This window comes from Canis lupus, chromosome 12 (genome assembly GCF_048164855.1).
Source record: "Canis lupus baileyi chromosome 12, mCanLup2.hap1, whole genome shotgun sequence".
In the NCBI taxonomy this organism is placed as follows: Eukaryota; Metazoa; Chordata; class Mammalia; order Carnivora; family Canidae; genus Canis; species Canis lupus.
The window spans coordinates 44509026-44528273 of NC_132849.1; the positions used below are offsets into that span (position 1 = coordinate 44509026).

Below are 19248 nucleotides of genomic sequence, written 5' to 3' on the forward strand. Positions count from 1 at the left end.
ACTGTGGCCACCCTATCTGTGTCCCCAAGTAAATCCTGGATTTCTTCTATCAGGCTCTGTCTCTGTGGTTGATCAATGAGGAAAAATGAGCAGTCGCATTTCTGGGGATATAAATTAACTCTATCAGAAAGTCCCTGGGATATTTACCTAGGAGAGTGTGTGGAAAGACATGGGCTTCAACCAGGAGACTGAGGGTGGCAGGGAGGGTGAGCATACAGACGCAGGGGCAGGGCACATGGTTTGGGGAGGACCCTCCTGGTCTGTAGCATTGATGGCTCGTGCTGGACTTCTCTGTCTTCGCGGATTCACTCTTTACCCTGCTCCTTGTCCTCACAGGAGAGCAGAGGAAGAAGAAAGAGTTATGCTGGGGTATATATTTTATGTGTGTTGGGCCAGGACTGGTCACAGCTCTGCAGTTACACAGTTACACAGATTCTGCGGTCTCCTGGGGTGGTCTCTCCACACCTTGACCTTGCCATTGTGGGCTACTAGGACTTCTTCAAGTTATCCTGATCTGAATGTGCCCTCTGTTCCTGCGGGGACCCTGGCTGATGGGGCGAATGCCTTTTTCTGCACTCTTTTGGTCACTTCTTGAGGTTAGAGTCTCTGCTTACTCATCACTGCGTCCCCAAACCTGGCACAGTGTTTGGGATAGGGTTCTAATAGCCAACTCACCTTATTGAGCACCTATCATAGGCCAACACTGTTACCTGTATTACTCAGATAATCCTCACAACAATCCCACACCCTCATTTTACAGATGAGGAAATTAAGATCCAGAGAGGTTGAGTAACTTGTCCAAGATTATGTGTCTTGTCAGAATGTGACAGAGCTGGGATTTGAACCCCACCAGGGTGACTCTTGAGCCAACAGGATGATCCTTAACCCTGCTATTGGGTTGCCTTTCTGATTGCTGCTTGTGTATTGGGGCACAATAGGTTCCCAATTAGCCTTGGGAGCCAAAAGAATCTGCTTCTTTGCCCACTCAGAGGCTCAAGTAGAATGGGCAGAAGGTGGAATGTAGGCTACCATGGCAACTGGATCACCAGGTCTCCTCAGGTACTCAGCCCTTGGGGCTGAGGTTCTCCTGCAGGCAGAGAGCAGGGTGGGGTCAGCATGGGGCAATGTTTGAGGCACCAGATGCATTGTGAGGACCTTGAAGAATACCAGGTGGGTGGATGAGGCAGGATGTTCTGGGCAAAACTGGGGGGAGCTTCCTGAGGCAGGTGGGATGAGTGGAAGGGTCGTGGAAGCTGTTGCCTTTGCTAAACCTGCATCAGCAAGAGGCAGACCAGTCCTCTGAGGCCTCCTCCCCCATCTGTCTCTGGCTCCAAAGCCCAGGGCCTGAGGCTTGATTTCAATCCTCTCTCCCAGTCTGTGACAGCATGCTCCTTCCTAAAGCTGTCAAAGCCTGGGGAGGGAGGAAGGGCACCCTCTGCTCCTCTTCCAACCACTGGGGGGATCCATGGCCGAGTACTGGGGTGCCTGCATTGTGCAAGCTGCGGGATAAGAGAATGGCCATCTCCTCCCCAGTCCCTCAAATTCCCCACTCCCCAGGGGAGCCAAAGCAGGGCTGTTCGCAGTGGGCAGGTCACCTCTCTGTGCTTTTTTGTAGGCTCTGACCTTCCTGACCAGAAATGAAATCCTGTGGTGAGTAGAGGGGCCCCTTTCCCTGCCCTTGAGCTGAGCTCTCGTCCTGGTACATCTCATTCTGGTTCCTGAGTGTGGTCCTCACTCAGCACTGTAGAGCCCTGGAAATGAGACTGGCACAGGGCAGGCAGAGACCCTGGAAATGAGACTGGCACAGACCCCAGCTGGGAAAGCCCAAAAGCCAAGTTGAGCAAAACCTCAGGCATTAAGCCACTAGGGGTTCCAAGGCAGGATTTCTTCACAGAATCACAGAAGTGGATGAGGCTACTTAGGGGGATGGGGGAATGGAGGAAGGACTTAGGAAACAGGTTTGAAGCTGGCTGGGTAAACCTGGATGTGCTTTAAGACCTAGCTCCCTCTCCAAGCCTCTTTTCCGGGCCTGCTATGTGTCAGACATTGCAAGGGCCCTGGGAACATATCGGGGAAGAGTCCACAGTGCCTGTTGTCATGTAGGTTATTGTCCAGCAGGGAAGGCTCTGGGCCAAAGACAAGTGGTGTCATGCAGTGTGAGAGGCCACAGATGCCCTCTTCATGGGATTGCAGAGGGAATGAACGGCATGGTGTGTCCAGGTCCAGAAAAGGTGACTGAAAGTCTTCTATGATTCCTTCTCTTGCCCTGCCATCCGCTTGGAACCCCTTTCCAGGCCCATCAGAAGACAGGAGCCCAACTGGACAGAGTCGAGCAGACAGGCTCTTGCCTCAGGGCCACCAGGCCCCATGATAAGCTGGGATGAGCCCCTGGTTGGCTTTTGCCAGCCTCACTTGTTAGGTATGAATTAGAAGCTGAGAGACACTAGATATTTGAAGAGAAAACTGAAAAACCTGTGCTAAACCATGCCATCATAACATTTCAGAACACCAGAGATAATGAGAAGATGCTAAATGCTTCCAAAGAGAAAACAAAAACTAAAACAAAAGATATACAGAGGACTGGGAATCAGAATGGTTTGGGACTTGGAAGACAGGGGCTAAAGACCTCCAAAACCATAAGGAAAAAAAAATCCCAATCTAGAATTAAGTCATAGCTAAACTATTAATCAAGAGTGAAAGTGAAGTAACTTTTTTGACTTGCAAATCATTTTTTATTTTTTTCATTTATTTTTTTGCAAATTATTTTTTAAAATGACCTCTTTTGCATCTTGTCTGAGGAAGCTTTTGGAGGATGTGCTCCATTATAACAAATTAATAAACTGTGTTATTTTGGTAAACTAGACTGGTATATACAGGATACTTCCTTTTTTGTAAAATAAAAGTTTCTATGTGCATACACATACACACGCAAAGAGAACATGTCTGGAAGGACACACACACGCACGCTGGTCATAGGTTAGCTTCTTTTTAAAAAAGATTTTTTATTTATTCATTTGAAACAGACGGTGAGGGTGAGGGTGCAGGGGTGAGGGTGCAGATGAGCAGAATAGAGGAAGAGGGAGGAGAAGCAGACTCCCCACTGAGCTGGGAGCCTGACGTGGGGCTCAATCCCGGGACCTGGAGATCACAACCTGAGCCAAAGGCAGATGCTTAACCATCTGAGCCACCCAGGTGCTCCATAGGTTAGCTTCTTGGAGGAGACCTGGGCCACTGACAACATCGGTGGTAGCATGGCTTTGTTGTCTGCAAAGTAAAGGGGCAGCTTTGAAATGGACACCCAGTGGCACTTGTAGTGGTTTAGGGAGCTGATGGCACGTAGTGCTTGTGGGAGAGAGTGGCCAATTTGGGCTAGACTAAACCCCGTCACTTTTGGACAATTGTCCTATGTGGCCTCTGAAGACGTGCTGTGATTTTCCTATTAATGTGACAAAGAAATACAGCCTGGATGACGGTGCAGTTGGAGAGATCAGTCCAGTTGGAAAAAGTATCCAAGAGACTAATAGACACAAGTAACCTCTGGATGAGGGTGGCTCTGCCCTCATCTAATACTTTCCCATCTTTTTTTTTTTTTTTTTTTTTTTTACTTTCCCACCTTTTTATCTGTGACCTGCATAAAACACAAGGGCCTGGTCACTAGATCTGCAGATGACGCACCCCCGGAGGGGCAGACCACATGTGACAGACTCTGGTTTTAGAGCCAGCCCCTTCCCAATCCCAGGCTGCCTTGGCTGGGCTCTCCAAGAAGGGGTCTGTCCACCCTAAATTTCTTGCCTGTGGGGATTTTCTTTCATGGCTTGTTGGTCTTTTAAAGAGCAAAGTCCCTTTCGGCCTCAGCTCCAAGTCAATCCTCCCTGACTTCTGATCAAATTGCTCCACGAGAAGTCCTTGACTTCCAGATGTCCCTTTGGGCTCAGTGCAAAGGCCCTTCCAGGTCCTCATCTGCAGCCACAGCTGAGGACTCGGTGTCTGGGGCATGACCCAGAGGGGCACATGTGGTTTCCTTTAGACTTCCATGGTTGGAGCCCAGGTAGGCCTGACTCAGTCTGAGCTGACTGCTCTGTATCTGACTGCTCAGGGACTACTCTGGTCACCATCTCGGGCTGTAGGTAGGTCTGTCTGCGTGGGGAGCCTGGACCTTTGTCCCTAGCCCCTGCCATAGGCTGACCCAGCCATGAGGGCCACTCTTTCCTCTCAGCACCCCTGAGGTCCCAGCCTTTTCCAGCCTCCAGGCCTCATCCTGGCCATTAGCACTTGGTCCTCTTGGAGCACCAGCAGGTCAGCAGGCACAGTGGTTACAAGCTTGCTCTCTTCAAGCCAAAGGCTTGGGTTTGAGGCTGGGCTCTGCTACTTCTCGCTGCGTGACCGTGGGTGAATTTCTTTGCTGAGCCTGTTCCCACACTTATAAAAAGCCTGAGATAAAAGTACTGGAACCTAACCTCACGTGGTTGTTATTAGGACGATTAAATGATCAAAGGGATCCCTGGGTGGCGCAGCAGTTTGGCGCCTGCCTTTGGCCCAGGGCGCGATCCTGGAGACCCAGGATCGAATCCCACATCGGGCTCCCGGTGCTTGGAGCCTGCTTCTCCCTCTGCCTGTGTCTCTGCCTCTCTCTCTCTCTCCGTGTGACTATCATGAATAAATAAATTTAAAAAGAAAAGGAAATGATCAAAAAGAGGTCAGAGGCATCAGTGGGTGTGTGGATCAGTGCTGACTGTGGGCAAGCTATTATTTTCATGCTTTTATTATCCGCCTCCCCCCCCCCTTTTTTTTTTTTTTTTTTTTTTTGCAAATGAGGAGACTGGCTCAGGAAAATGAAGCGGTTTGCCCAAGCCACACAGCTTGAAAGGAGCAGATCATAAAAGCTACCTTTTCAGGCTAGAGATAGGGCTATTTATAAAATACCTGCAGGCTGTACTGTAGGGCAAAGGACTATTGACCCCAGGGCCCAGGGACCTGAGCCCGGAAGAAAGGAGTAGAAATGGAAGCTGGCACTGGAGCTGTGTTGTCCATCCTACCAGGAACACAGGAGCCTGGAAGCTCATAGAACATAGAGGTCCTGCCGCCACCCTGGCCTTGAATGAGAGTCTCTAGGGGTGGGTACAGGGTACTTTCACAGGCTCCCCGATGTGGGACCCAGTTGACCATCACTAAATAGGGCTTCAGAGGCAAGGGTGCAGAGAAAGGTACAGAAATAGTCATAGGATGCCTGAACCAGAGGGGGCAGTGGAGGTCACCAAGTCTCTCATTTTACAGAGAGGAAACTGAGGCACAAGAGGGGATATGGCAGGTCCAAGGTCCCCCAGAGCATGAGCTGCAGGGCTGGCCTCCCTGTCTCCGGGCCTCAGCCCGCAGACAGTCCCTCCCCTTGTCTGGGGGGGGGGGGGGGGGGGCGGAGCCATAGCACAGGCTCCTTGATTTCTGGCAGGCTGAATGTGTGAGTTTTTCAAATGGCTTTGACTCTTGAGTCCATTAGTGATTAATTCAGAGTTCCATTTAGAGCCGGCTGATCCATATTTGGAGGAGGAGAACATTTTGTGGCAGCCGAGATGCAGCCACGATTCATCTGCGGGCAGCCCACCCACTCGGTGGCCTGGGAAGGCATGAAGTCCCGGCAAGGCCCTCCCCACCACACCCCTCCCCAGAAAGCTTTCCAAGGGGGCGGGGCTGACAGGCTCACACCTGGGTGGGGGAGGATCCTTTAAGGGTGCGCGGCGCAGCCTGCAGAGCCTGGTGTGGGGTTCGGCCCCCACTCTCTCTCAACCTCTAAGACCTTGGGCACACCCTTTAAGCTCCTTGAGCCTCAGTTTACCCTTCTTTAGAAATCACCACTCCTACACCTGTCCCACAGGAATGTTGGAAAAATCAAGGAGAAAACGTGCTTGAGCGCATCCAGCGCGTAGTCTTGGTAAATAAGAGAGGAAGGCAGTGGCAGTTACCTGGTCCCCCCAGGGGTGCTCCTGACACCTTCCTTCTCTGGGCTCCCTGGGGGCTGGAGGGGGCGGTGAAGAGCTTCAGTGTCTGCAGCTCTGGATTTAACCCGTACCACCATGGGACCTGAAGCAAGTTATTTTACCTCCTTGAGCCTCGGTTTCATGTGTAAAGGAGAGATGATGGCTCCTTCCTTGCAAGTCTGTCATGCAGGTTAGGTGAAAAATATCTGTGAGAGTTGACAGCTGGCCGCAGGCTGCTCCCACTGGGGAACCACGGGGGGGCCAGGGGAGCAGGAGGCTCTGCTCTGGGTGGCCTCACGGTGCAGGGCCTCAGGGATTTCCTTTTTGGCTTTTTATTTTTATTTTTTTAAAAAGATTTTATTTATTTATTCATGAGAGACTCGCAGAGAGAGGCAGAGACATAGGCAGTGGGAGAAGCAGGCTTCCTGTGGGGACCCCGATGAGGGACTTGATCCTGGACCCCAGATGTCCTGAACCAAAGGGAGCCGTTCACCTAATGAGCCACCAGGGTGCCCAGGCCTCAGAGAAGTCTTCAAACTCAGCGCACCTTACTGAAAGTCAGTCTGCTCTTTCTCACCTCAGGCCAGCAATTCTAAGGACGACAATGATCAAATGCTCCTTTTGACTGGGGCCGCAGCCCTCCCCGCACTCCAGGGCCCATGGCCTGCCTTTCCCCCTCTGTGCTCTTCAGTGCCCTCCATACTTTCCTGGGGAACGTTTCCCCTCACCCACTCCATGACCTGCTTCTCAGCTCTCCCCCCAACTTGTCAGAGCAGTCTCTGGTGACAGTCCAGGGCCCCTTACGAGGCTGATGGAGCCTGTCCTTCCCCACTAGCCATGCACCACTCTGGCTCCTGTTTCCAGGCCCCTCTCATGCGTCGGCATAGAGCCAGGGATGGAGATTATCTCCCCGTTGGGCAGAGTCAGGATTGGAGCCCAGGTGTCTCTGCTCAGAGAGGTCAAGCAGCTTGCCTGGGTCACACAACTAGAGGGTCCACATGGGTCCCCCTGACAGTTCTGGCAGCATTCCAGCAGGAAGGGGGTGACAGGCAGGACACTCAGCGGGGGCCTTTGAAGGGCCTTTATAGCAAAGGGAGTGTGCTCAGAGGCTGAGGGACTGCCCCGCAAGCCTGAGGTGCCCAGTAGAGAGCGGGAGCTGTGGAAGCCAGGGCTCAGACAGACATGGCCCTGAGTACCTAGGCTGGAAGGGGGAGGGAGGGACAGTTCCCCACCCAGCTCTCTCACCACCTCCAGTCTCCAGCGGGTGCCTCCCTTGAGCCAAGGGCATCTGGAGGCATCAGGAAGCCAGAGGGCAAGAGGGTGGGATGCACCAGACAGAGCAGAGGAGGGCCCGGGCAGGAGGTAGAAAGACAGAATAGGAACTCGGACACAGCTGATATCCTCGTTGCTCTCCCACAGCCGGGATCCAGGGGACATTTTCTCAGTCTCTGAGCTGTGAAAACATGAGGGGCTAGATGGGGAGCCGTTCATGGCTCTGAGTTCTCCTGGTATTGGATCTCCATTTACCATGGCCAGAGAAACTGAGGCACAGGCCCTGGGAGGGGGCCTGGGAGGGGGAGCCCCTCCCTCTCTACCTCCAAATCTCCACTTATAAAATCACCCTCTGAATTCTTCACTGAGTCACCTGTCCCCAACTCCCACCAATCAGAGATTCATTTGGGTTAAAAGACCTCACACCCTGCAAACGACAGTGAGGGGCTGTTAGTCACTCACTCCTGAGTGTGAATTAGCTTGGCCAGATGTGCGCCTCCTAGCACTGAGCTGAGCTGAGAGGCTGGACGGTGGGGGAAGCACAGTGCTGAGGTTTATAGGCTTCCTCTTGTTTAATCCTCATGTATTTGTGAGGGGAGCCTGGGGCTCCTGCCCTCTCCCCCCACACGATCACACAGCCACTTCACACTCCGTCTCTCCCTCACAAGCAAAGCCTCCATGACCATGTGGGTCTACAACACGAACACTGATGGTGGGGAGATAGGCAGGTTGCGTAGTCCTGCGGTCTGTGGGGCTGGGCTGTGGGCGAGAGGGGCCTGTGGTCTGCTGGCTGCTCGCAGCCGGGCTCTAATCCCGGCTCAGCCACACCCAGCGTGTGACCTCTTTTCTTAGGGCCAAGGGCAGGGCTGGGCAGATGGCCTGGGGTGGCACTCTGGCTTCCCCGGGGCCACGTTGGCTTCTCTATCTGCAAGTGAGGGGCTGGACTGAGGGACCACAGATGTCCCTTGCAGCTCTGACATTCTATAACACTTGTGGAGTGTATTCCATGCCATAGAGCACACTTACATACCTTTCTTCACACCCGGCTCATCTTTGCACCTCCCCCCACTCCACTGTGTGCTGGGCACAATGGAGTCCTCAAGGATGTTTCTAGAAGAGTGGGATGATGTCTAACGGCCTTTACTATGTCACTCAGTCCGAAGTCCCCTTCCTCTGGAGAGGCTGGCAGGAAAGGGCCATGTGGTCTGCCGTCCCCAGCTCATTATGCTTCTCTCCTTAGCATCCACGACACCTTCCTGAAGCTCTGTCCCCCTGGGAAGTACTACAAGGAGGCAACACTGACCACAGACCAGGTCAGCTCCCTGCCAGCCCTGAGGGTGAGTGCAGCATGGGGGCGGGGTGGGGTGTGCCACTGGGGTCCATGAAGGGGCTGAGGACACTGGGGGAGGGGCGGCCCCTCTGGCCTTGGGGCGGTCTGGTGGCAGCCTTTCCAGAGGGGCTGTGGACCACCAGGCATGGGGCCCAGCAAGGCATGGCTTCTCAGCACTTCTCACACACATGTCTGGCCTCACTCCATCCTTGCATCAGCCCTGGAGGCAGGACAGGCTGTGAGGACTGTCACCATTTCACAGGGCAGAGGCCAAAGTGTCCCGAGGCAATGTGTCTTGCTCCAGGTCTCACCATCCGTGAAGGTGGCAGGCTTCACTAAGGCTCCCACTGGCCCTGTTGGCTGAGTCTCCAGGGTCCTGCCTATGATTCCCTTTTGAGCTTCAGCTTATGGCCCAGCACCAGCTTCCTGGGACCATTTACCTGATCCCACACACCCCACCCAGAGGACCCTGCACCAGCCAGCTCTCTGCTATGCTTTATGCCCCAAACCAGAGAAATGGGAAAGGTCAGGAGGCTCTGCACAACCATATGGGCCTTGGGGAAGCCAGGGTGCCTCCGCTGGCCGGGTGCCCAGCCCCCTCCTCAGCCCTTCTCTTCTGCTCAGGCTGCCTCAGTAGACTAGGGTTTTTCTAGAAGAACTAAGAACCTTCTCAGTTTCTTCCCTGAGAAGCCAGGAGCAGGACTCAGAGCTCAGGTACTATCATCTCAACCTGCCTTCTTCCATCTGTGAAATGGGCGGGGCACTGAGGGTGGCTGGGAGTTGTTTCCGTGTGCTCCCCAAGGCTTCCTGCACTCCACTGGCTGTGCTGACGTGAGCTATCAGTGCCCCCCACTCCCAACCTTTTAAGGACCATCCTTGAGTTTTTTTGTTCCTGCTCTGAATAGGCCCTGCCCTTTCTCCAAAGCACCGGGATGAGCGCAGAGGTGTACCATAAAAGGGCTCCCCAATCAATTCTAAGATTTTTTACTAAAATGTGTGCAGTGCGTAGAGAGAGGCAATGTAGGTCAACAAATCGTGGTGGTGTCAGGCTTCCCGATGTTTCATTCTGATCTCAGCAGGATAAGGGTTTGAATTTGTCATTGTGCAATGGGAAGCCATCTTCTCTTCTGTCTGGAACAAGGTGGGCACCCTCTTGGAAGAGGGCTAGGGACCTGCATGGAGCGGGTGGTGGGAAGGAGGTCATAAGGGAGAGGGCACAGGTGGAAGGCGCACACGTTCAACTAGGGCGATGTGGCCTCTCCAAAGTGATGGGCCTTGTTTTGGGCAGAGACAGAGAAAGAGCACAGAGCCAGGGGCTTGCGATGGAGGCAGAGAAGATAAAGGAATAAGAAGGGGTGTGAAGGGGGGAGTAGGATGGGTAGCTGGGAGCTGGGGTCTTGGAGAAGAAATGACTGATATCTCAAAGGAGAAATAATTGGAGAATGTGCCTGTGCCAGACACAAAATGGGGAGCCTGTCCTTTGGTACCCCTGCTCACACATGCACTCCCCACCCCCACACAGGCACGCCTCCACATCCCACCCCCCCATCTACATACCCGTGCACACACCTACATGTGCTCAGACACACATACACGTGCCGGCTGGGGGGTCCTTCACACCGGTCCTTCACCCAGACTCTCCACTCAGGGACCAGGGCTGAGGGGCAGCCCAGATGGGAAGCTTCTGCCCTCCATTCTCCAGGTCAGGGACAGTGTCACTGGGCAGTCCCAAAATATTTGAATGTGAAACATGGGTATAAACTCAGGACCACCCAGTCTAATCATTGTCAAATACTCTCTGCCCTGGTTTTACCCATCAGAAAACGGAAGCCTGGAGAGGCTTGCTCAAAGCACCTGACCGCAGGTCACATGTTTGCAGAGCCTGGATTGCTCTGACCCTATCTCTCTCTCTCTTTTTTTTTTTCCCTGAGAAAAATGTTTTTTAAAAAATCTTTTAAAAAATTATTTAAATTCAATTAAGTAACGTATTATTGGTTTCAGAGGTAAAGGTCAGGGATTCATCGGTCTTATATAACACCCAGTGCTCATTACATCACATGTTGTCCTTACCCATCACCCAATTACCCCATCTCCCCACCCCCTCATCTCCAGCAACCCTCAGTTTGTTTCCTGTGGTTAAGAGTCTCTTATGGTTTGTCTCCCTCTCTGATTCCACCTTGTTTTATTTTTTGCTCTCATCCCTTGTGATCCCATTTTGTCTCTTAAATTCCACATATGACTGAGATCACATGATAATTATCTTTCTCTGATTGACTTATTTCGCTTACATTATCATTGTAAATGGCAAGATTTCATTTTTTGATGGCTGAATAGTATTCCATTGTATGTATGTACCACATCTTCTTTATCCATTCATCTGTTGATAGACATCTGGGCTATTGTGGACACTGCTGCTATAAACATTGGTCTGACCCCAGTTCTAACCAGGGCCTCCACCTCTGATCAGGGCTTGGCTTGGTGCTGACAGTGTGCCTGGGTCTGCAAAGTGTCCTGGGGGCACAAGGGGAGAGCCTGACAAAGACTGACCCTGGATGGCTGGGATGGAATGTGCTAGGTGATTGGTGGGCCAGCACTCCCCATGGCTCCAGTATACTCCATTCAGGCCTGGCATCCCTGTCCTGAGCCCCAGAGGAGCAAGCACTGGATTAGCATCAGAGGGTTGGGTCAGGGCCCAGTTCCATCACTCCGCCTATAACATCTCCCTCTAAGCATGAATCCTTATCTGTAAAACAAGGGGCTCACGCTGGGCCCTGTAATAGCAAGTGCAAGGATGAGTCACAGTCCTCTGCACCAGCATGGTGGTGGGAAGCCTGTGGGAGGGTGTGCAGGCAGCCCCTGCCCCCAGGGAGCACCAGCCCTGACCACTTCTGGAGCACCGGACCCCAAAGTGCTTCACTAGATGGTGGCTGGGCACTGAGATGGGGTCTCGGGACAAGCCTACTTGTAATTTTACTTATTTCATTCTTCTAAATGGTCGTTATTTCACTCTATTGTACACATAAAAACCAGATCATTGTAGGAAAACACAGAAAAGCAAAAATACAATAAAAACTGTCAGGTTGCCCACCTCAAGGGATGATTGTAATGATCAATTTGCCTTATTTCCTTCTGTAATTTTTTCCAAGCAGATATGTAAGTGTTGGGATCACACTGACTTTTTTGTATGTTGCTTCCCCACCCCCCTTCCCATTTTGGTTTCTTTGTTCCTTTTCCAACTGGTTCTGAACAGCCAGAACCATCTCATGGATTTAGGACACTTAGCCACTGCCACATCTAGAGAATGAGGGGACAGGACACTGGGCCAGGAGCAGAAGAACTGGGTTAGAACTCACTGGTTAAGGGAAACAAAATTATGAACTATTGGGACTTCATCAATATAAAAAGCTCTGCACAGCAAAGGAAACAGTCAACAAAACTAAAAGGCAACCTATAGAATGGGAGAAGATATTTGCAAATGACATATCAGATAAAGGGCTAGTATTCAAGATCTATAAAGAAAGTATCAAACTCAACACCCAAAAAACAAAGAATCCAGTCAAGAAATGGGCAGAAGGCATGAACAGACATTTCTCCAAAGAAGACCTGCACATGGCCAGCAAGCACATGAAAAAATGCTTCACATCACTCGTCACCAGAGATATACAAATCAAAACCACAATGAGATACCACTTTACACTGGTGAGAATGGGCTAAAATTAGCAAGACAGGAAACAATAAATGTTGGCGAGGATGTGGAGAATAGGGAACCCTCTTACACTGTTCGTAAGAATGCAAGCTGGTGTAGCCACTCTGGAATACAGTATGGAGGTTCCTCAAGGAGTTTAGAATAGGGCTATCTTAGGACCTAGCAATTGCACTACTGGGGATTTACCCCAAAGATACAGATGTAGTGAAATGAAGGGGCACCTGCACCCCAGTGTTCATAGCAGTGATGTCCACAATAGCCAAACTAAGGAAGGAGCCACAATGTCCTTCGAAAGATGAATGGATAAAGAAGCTGTGGTCTATATATACACTGGAATATCACTCAGCCATCAGAAAGGATGAACCTACCATTTACATTGACGTGGATGGAACTGGAGGCTATTATGCTGAGTGAAACGAGTCAATCAGAGAAAGACAATTAGCATATGATTTCACTCATACATGGAATATAAGAAATAGTGAAAGAGACCATAAGGGAAGGGGGGAAAACTGAGTGGGGAAAATTAGAGAGGAAGACAAACCATGAGAGACTCCCAACTCTGGGAAACAAAGGGTTGTGGAAGGGGAAGTGGGTGCGGGGATGGGGTGACTGGGTAATGGGCACTAAGGAGGGCACGTGATATGATGAGCATGGGGTGTTATGCTGTATGTTGGCAAATTGAATTTAAATTTAAAAAAAAAGAACTCACTTGCTAGCCATTCTTTCCCAGGAGGAATGATTTGGGCTGGGAGGAAGCAAATAGACCCCAAGCAAAGGAAACAGGGTGGAAGGGGTGCCGCATGGAGCCTGTTTTCTTGCAGGTGAGAGGTCTGGTTCTAGGTGCTCCCAGGTATAGGTCTGGATCCAAGAATGCAGAGTTCTCAACAGTATGAGGAAGTACTTTCTAATCAGTAGAGCTATGTGCAGAGGGCTCGAGCTCCCTATCGCTGAGGGGCGTGAGGTGGGCCAGACAAGCATCTAGCTGGGATGTTCTGGTACACATTTAGGACTTGTACCCCATGCTTGGTGCTCTCCTCAGCACCTGAGCCTGTGGTTCTGGCCCTGGGACTTGTTCTTACTCTCTTTTATATCGGTGACGAAGGTTTGTCCCAGACTTTGGACTTTCAGAGTCTAATAAAATTCTCCCCCCCCCCCCCCGCAAATTTTTTTTTTTTTTTTGAGGAAGAGGAGCTGGTGATGCCAACTTTCCAATTTCGCCAAGTAAGGACTTTAAAAGCTACGTGATCCACAATCACCATCATTTCATTTCTTAAAAATGTTCATTTTAGAGCAAAACTATAAAAAGGATCTAATCCCAGAAGCAAGAACAGTTCTCTCTATACACGTCTCTTTTTGTCTTCACTTTCCTGCTTTTGCTACCGGTCATTAAGCACTTTGTCACTGATCATCATCACTGATCATCACCGGGCCTCAGACTGGCTTTTGGGGACTGAGATCTAGGACTAAATTTCCTTCCATGTCTTTCCAATCTTGGTCAAAGGGGGAAGATGCTTCCCGAAATGAGCAAGGAGAGGTTGGCTGGGGGGTGGGGGCCCGAGTGTCCCTGTTGTATCCTCTGTGGGCCCAGTGATGGGAGCTGCGTGACTCACACTGCCCAGAACACGTCTCTGGAAAAGGCTGTGAGAATTGGGCCCCAGGGAGCTCCGGGGATGGCTATAACTTGGCTCAGGGGTTTGAATGGTCTGGGAAGAAAGTCCTATTTTCTTAACTTGGATTCACTGGTGGAAAAATGGATTGGTTAATATTGGGAAGGGTCTGCCCATCAGCAGAGAACAAGGCAAGAGAGTGGCCTGGGCGGCAGAGGGCAGTAGGAAAAGCCTGATGACAGGGATACAGTGGTCCTTTGGCACTCAGAAGTTTCTGTTTTCTCTTTGCGGCTTTCTTTGGTGTATTTAAAAGCGAATTAGCTCAATGTTTCTGTTCTTGTAAATAGTGATGTTGCTTTCTGTAAACTTGGATGAGTAGTGGCACAGTGTGACCTGGGTTTCTGGTTTCCGGGGCCCCGGCCAGGGTAGTAGGACCTGGGGGAGATCTGAGGAGGCTCCCACACTGGCCTCTCCCAGCCTCCCCCTCCAGGGTTCCTGAGGGCAGGTGGTGTGTGCAAAGCCTGGCCTCTTCTCATTGCCTCCCAGCATCAACTCTGTAAGCACAGAGGCCCTAGGACACCTGCCTGAGGCATCAGGAGGCTCTGTGGGTATGGCTCCTGAGCTTCTGGCTCCTTCTATCCATCCCCAGTTTTTCTGAACCTTTCTGATGCCTGCTTATAGGCTGGGTCTATCTGCTTAGTATAGCTTGCAAAAAACCCATTCCCAAGGCTTTCAGCAAATCAAAAGTCCTCATGCTTATTCAAGCTTTGGAGAAATTACCAGAGTCACGGGGGCATGGATGGGAGTGTATTTTTTTTATTTAAGTGTTTTGGGTTTTTTTAGCTTTTAAATCAAAATTATTTATGCATGCCAAGAGTCAAGATGCCCTCCAAGGGTCATCCTCATTTCCCTTCTCTGGAAAGAAACCATTTGCAGCTCTTAGCTGGTTCTTGGTTCTTATCTCTGTCTTTGGAGAGTGCTTTTGTATGGCCCCTTCTTAATACCCCAGCCTTTGACCTCCCCCTAGAGAAGAGGTTTAGCTCTTCCTTCCCCCACATCACTCCCAGTACAGGTACATAAGTATTTTGGTTAGATCGGTATTCGGTGTTTACCTTATGATGACTACATATGCTACTGGGAGCTGAGCCAGGAAATGAACTATGGTTACTTTTCCCTTTCTGCACATTTTCTGTTGTTGTCTTTCCTGGATGTAATCATTCGCTTAGTTTTCTGTGTACTTATCATTAAGTTGACACCAAACCTCTGCCGATCACCTAAAAATCTCTAATTAAAGGTTTCAGAACTGAGATGTTTCACGTGCATTCCATTTTCTTGGTGAAATTTCTCTTGGAGCCTTCAGAGCCAAGAGAAAGGTGGCCCTCCAAGCCTGGTCCATGTTGTCCTAGATTTTGGTCACTTTTCCCTTGGATCTTCATTCCCCGCTCTCCTCTCTCCGTGTACTCCCTTGTTTTGGTGGAGCACATCCTCTAATAGCATCCTGATAAAGGGCTCAGGGAGGTAAACGTCTTGCCACCTTACATACACCTTACATGGCTGATTAATGTTTTTATTCTCCCCTCGCACCTGATCAAGAGATTACCGGGGAACTGATCTATCAGCTGGTTGTCAATTTTCCTCACGTTGGGAAAGCAGTGCTCAGATGCATTTTAGCTTTCACTGTTGTTACTGAGAAGTCCAAAGCCTTTCGTTTCCTGACCTTTTTTGTAACTTGATTTTTTTTTTCTTTTCTGGGAACTTGCAGGCTTTTCTCTTTGGCCCCAGGGTTTTGAAATTCCCAATAATGTGAGTTGGTGTGGGTCCTCCTCCTCTTGTACGGGGCACACAGAAGCCCCACTCAGTCGCAAACTGTCATTCAGGTCTAGGATGTTTCCATGGATCGTTTTCTTTGATAACTCTCCCCCTCGTGTCTTCTTTGTTCTCTCCTTCTGGAACTCTAATATCCTGCTGTTGTACATCAGGGATCGGCCCTTTACTTTTTATCTCTTCTCTCCTATTTTTCATCTGCATCTCTTTGCTCTTCTTCCTGGGAGCTTTTCTCAACTTTACCTACAACCTTAATTTAGTTTTTCACTTCTGCCCTTGTGCTTTTAATTTCCAAGGGCCCTCTTCCCCCCCCCCCCCCCGCTCTGCTTTAAAATAGTATCTTCTTTTTCCTGAATATAATGTCTTATCGAATCTTTTCTCCATGGTGCTCTCCCCTCTAGCTTGTTTGGGTCTTCGTCTTCTGTGTCAGAGGTCTTCTCTAGCTATCTGGTAATCATTTGCTTGCTAGAAATGAAGAGTGTGTGTGTGTGGGGGGAGGGGTGTTGCTAGAGCTGTGTCAAAGCTGAAGTCCCTTGGTAGGCTTTCGACTGGGAGCTCCCCTGGAGGGGGAGCCAAGGAGGCTATTTCTTGAGGTCTCCCTAGAGAGGATAGGGGGAAAGTCTAAAAGGAGGACTGCTGGGGTCTCAGACTTCAGTGCTTGTGTATTTATTTATTCCCCAGTTCTCAATGTGGCTGACACCACCCCCCCCCCCGCCCCATGCAGAAAGCCCCTATTAGACTCTCTCCAGAGAATAACCTTCCAATGTGGTGCAGGGGTGGGGAGGGCCAGCCACCCAGCGTGGAGCAGAGGGGACTAGAACTTGAACACTTTCAACACTTTTAATCAATCCTCCTTTCCTGACCTCTATGTATATCCAGTGTGGGCAGGTCCTTCCAGTTCCAGAGCCTTTCAAGGATCCTGGGATGTAGAAAAGGCTGCTAACCAGCTTCTCTCACTGGGGGCTCAGGGTTGAGCTCTCTTCTGTCTGCTGGGTCAGTTACGGCTTCTTGTGTATGTCAGAGCCTGCTGTTCTCTTGCATTCTCTGTTTTTGTGGGTGATACCTCTAAAAACTCCCTATACTGTAGTTGTAGTGGGTGTCAGAGAGAATGAAAATAGATGCAAGTGTTCAACCTGTCATCTTTACCCAGGAATAACACCTGCATTTCCAACGTTCAGTAGAGCATTACGAAAACAGCCTCTCTCACTCTAGCTGTCTCAGAATATGCCACACACAGCAGCTGCCCCCAGAACTTTCCTGCTCCCCACTCCCAGCCTCTTGAATGCTCCAATCGGCTGGTGTCCTCAGAGCTCCTGTGCTGCTCATTCCCCTTCCTGTCCCCATATCACCCTCCAGCTGAGCCAGGCTACTCTGGGAGCCCCCTCCCCCGCAAGGACCCCTGGCAAATGATACTCTTTGTCCAGTTGATTTCATTACCAGGGAGAAATTCCCACGGATGAGACACATTTGCGGACTCAACCTGAGGAATGGGGTTCTTGCACCCAGTTCTCATCCATTTACCCTCTAAGTAGTTATTATTTACCATGCATTGTGCACTGAGTGAGCTTTCAGGAGCTTCCATTCTCATGGAATTCTGGGTAAAGAACAAACAGGAAGCTTTGCACAAACCATGGGGGCTTTGCAGAGCTCAGATCCTTGACCCCATTGCCAAATACTGGGCCTCAGAAGGGCACATTCAGGCACTTGAGGGGGTGTAGTGCTGCCTGGAGAGACCCAGTCCAAGGCATTTGGTCATCTCTGTCAGGGTCTCCTCCCCACTTCTTAGGATGCCGAATGGCTGTTGCGGTAGCCAGGCAAGTCGAGGCATCCCTCTCTGAGGGCTCTGGCAGGACTTCCCTAGTGCTGTCCTGTAGCTGGTCCAGGGTTGGGGCCTGGCACAGAAACCCTTGCAGATCAACTCTCTCAGAAGCCTTGGCTCGCTGCAATTTATCTGAATTGACAGCTGGAGAAACAGAGGGTCAAGGAGGGAAGGCAATTCGTCCAGCGAAAACTCTGCTGCTATAAATGACCATCCTGCTTCGTCCTTCAGAGGGCTGGAAGGGGTCTCGAGGCCTGTGGGTTCCCAAGTCCCTTTTCCAGGGGGAGAAGGCATTCCTGGAGAGACTTTGAATCTGCCCATCCAACTGAGAAGAGATCAGGTGGGTTGGAAGGCAGGATCTGGACTCTGGGAGTCTTCCTGGTATGTTTTTCTGGATCAACTTTGTTAGAGCCTTTGCACGGCTACCACCTCACTACATCTCCCAAGGATGGACAGGCCTTTACAGCTGAAGAAACTGAGGCCCACAGATAGCACATGGAAGGCCACAGGACCAGTCAGAGGCCAAGCCAAGGCTGGATCTCAGGTTTCCTGCTCCAGACTAGACTGTTTCCGCTGTTTCCATGCCTCACCTTCTGAGCTGCCACCATCCCCTGAGGAAACATCTGTTGAGGTGAGATCCCTGAGGAGCTGGCCTGCCGGCTCCTAACATTCACCTCTCGGCTCCCATGAGTTCAGGGCAGTCTTCTGAGTATATGTCTTCAGCCAGAGGCCAGATCTGGGAGTACGGAGGGAAGGCTGCCTGCAGGAGGAGGTGTCTGATTACCCACCACCCAGGCCTAGACAGCTGGACCCAGTGGTAATCCCCAGGCTGTATTTAGGCCACTGCCCTGGGTACCCCCCTCAGATGTTCTCCCCAGCTTGCTAACAAAGGAAGCAGATTGGGTGGTTATAGCAATTCTATTTTCCAGCCCCAAATGTCTACTGCCATGAGTCACGTGCTTCATGGTCATGAGCCCCTTTGCATGTTCAGCTGCATTTGATTCATACAGCAGGTCTATAAAGCACAGCTTCACATCCCCATTCTACAGATAAGGGAACCGAGTCTGTGGAAGTTAAAAGCTCCACCCAAGGCCACACAATCCCGAAAATACTTCTGTTCTTTCTTCTCCATCTTCTGGGGGCAGGTGAAATCATGGTCACCAAACAGGTCACCATGTGTGGGTCTGTGCACATATGTGGTGGGAGGAGGAAGGAGCTGGTGGCCTGGACAGTTGGCAGCTGAGGGAGGAATGGCTTTTTCCATCTCTAGCTGAGATGCCCTCCCAAGCTCTCCCTTGGTGACAGATCATATGTGTGTTTTGTATGCCAGGGCAGCCTGTAGTGAGGTCCAGCATCTTGGACTCCTGTAGCAGGCCTGGAAATTGCCAGAACCTCAAGTCCCCAAGCCGTGGCCCACCCTTAGGGCCCAGACTCCTGAGTGGGACAAATATTCCACTGAGAAAGAAGAGAGAACAAAGGGGCAGTCCTGCCCTTCGAGCACCCCAGCCCAGCCTCCCAGGCTTCCACCCTGAGGCCCCACCTCATGGGCCATGAGGTCACTCTGAGCCTTTTATCTCATAGGAGAGAAGTAAGCTAGGCTCTCAAGCACCGCCTCCCAAGATAAATATCCAGTGCCCCCTCCCCACCCCCCAGAGGAGCAGGAGACCCAGGGCTGCAGGCAGGGCCACTGTGGTACTTTCGGCAGAGTTCAGGCCAGC

At 50.9% G+C, this 19248-nt stretch overlaps 1 protein-coding gene across 7 annotated transcripts in view; it reads left to right on the top strand.

Moving 5' to 3' along the window:
* Positions 1–1031: 1031 nt before the first annotated feature.
* The window catches only part of CIB4 (calcium and integrin binding family member 4), a 50819-nt gene continuing 32602 nt past the window's right edge, over positions 1032–19248 (top strand). For 5 of the 7 annotated variants that reach the window (XR_012004603.1, XR_012004602.1, XM_072770773.1 and 2 more), the window contains exons 1-3: positions 1032–1170; positions 1616–1650; positions 8485–8581. Coding sequence is in view for 5 of the 7 variants with exons in the window: in XM_072770773.1 (XP_072626874.1) it covers positions 1117–1170; positions 1616–1650; positions 8485–8581 (186 nt within the window). In the remaining 2 variants the exon portion in view is untranslated. The remainder of the gene's footprint in view (positions 1171–1615; positions 1651–8484; positions 8582–19248) is intronic. The other 2 variants (XM_072770774.1, XM_072770771.1) reach the window with 1 other exon arrangement.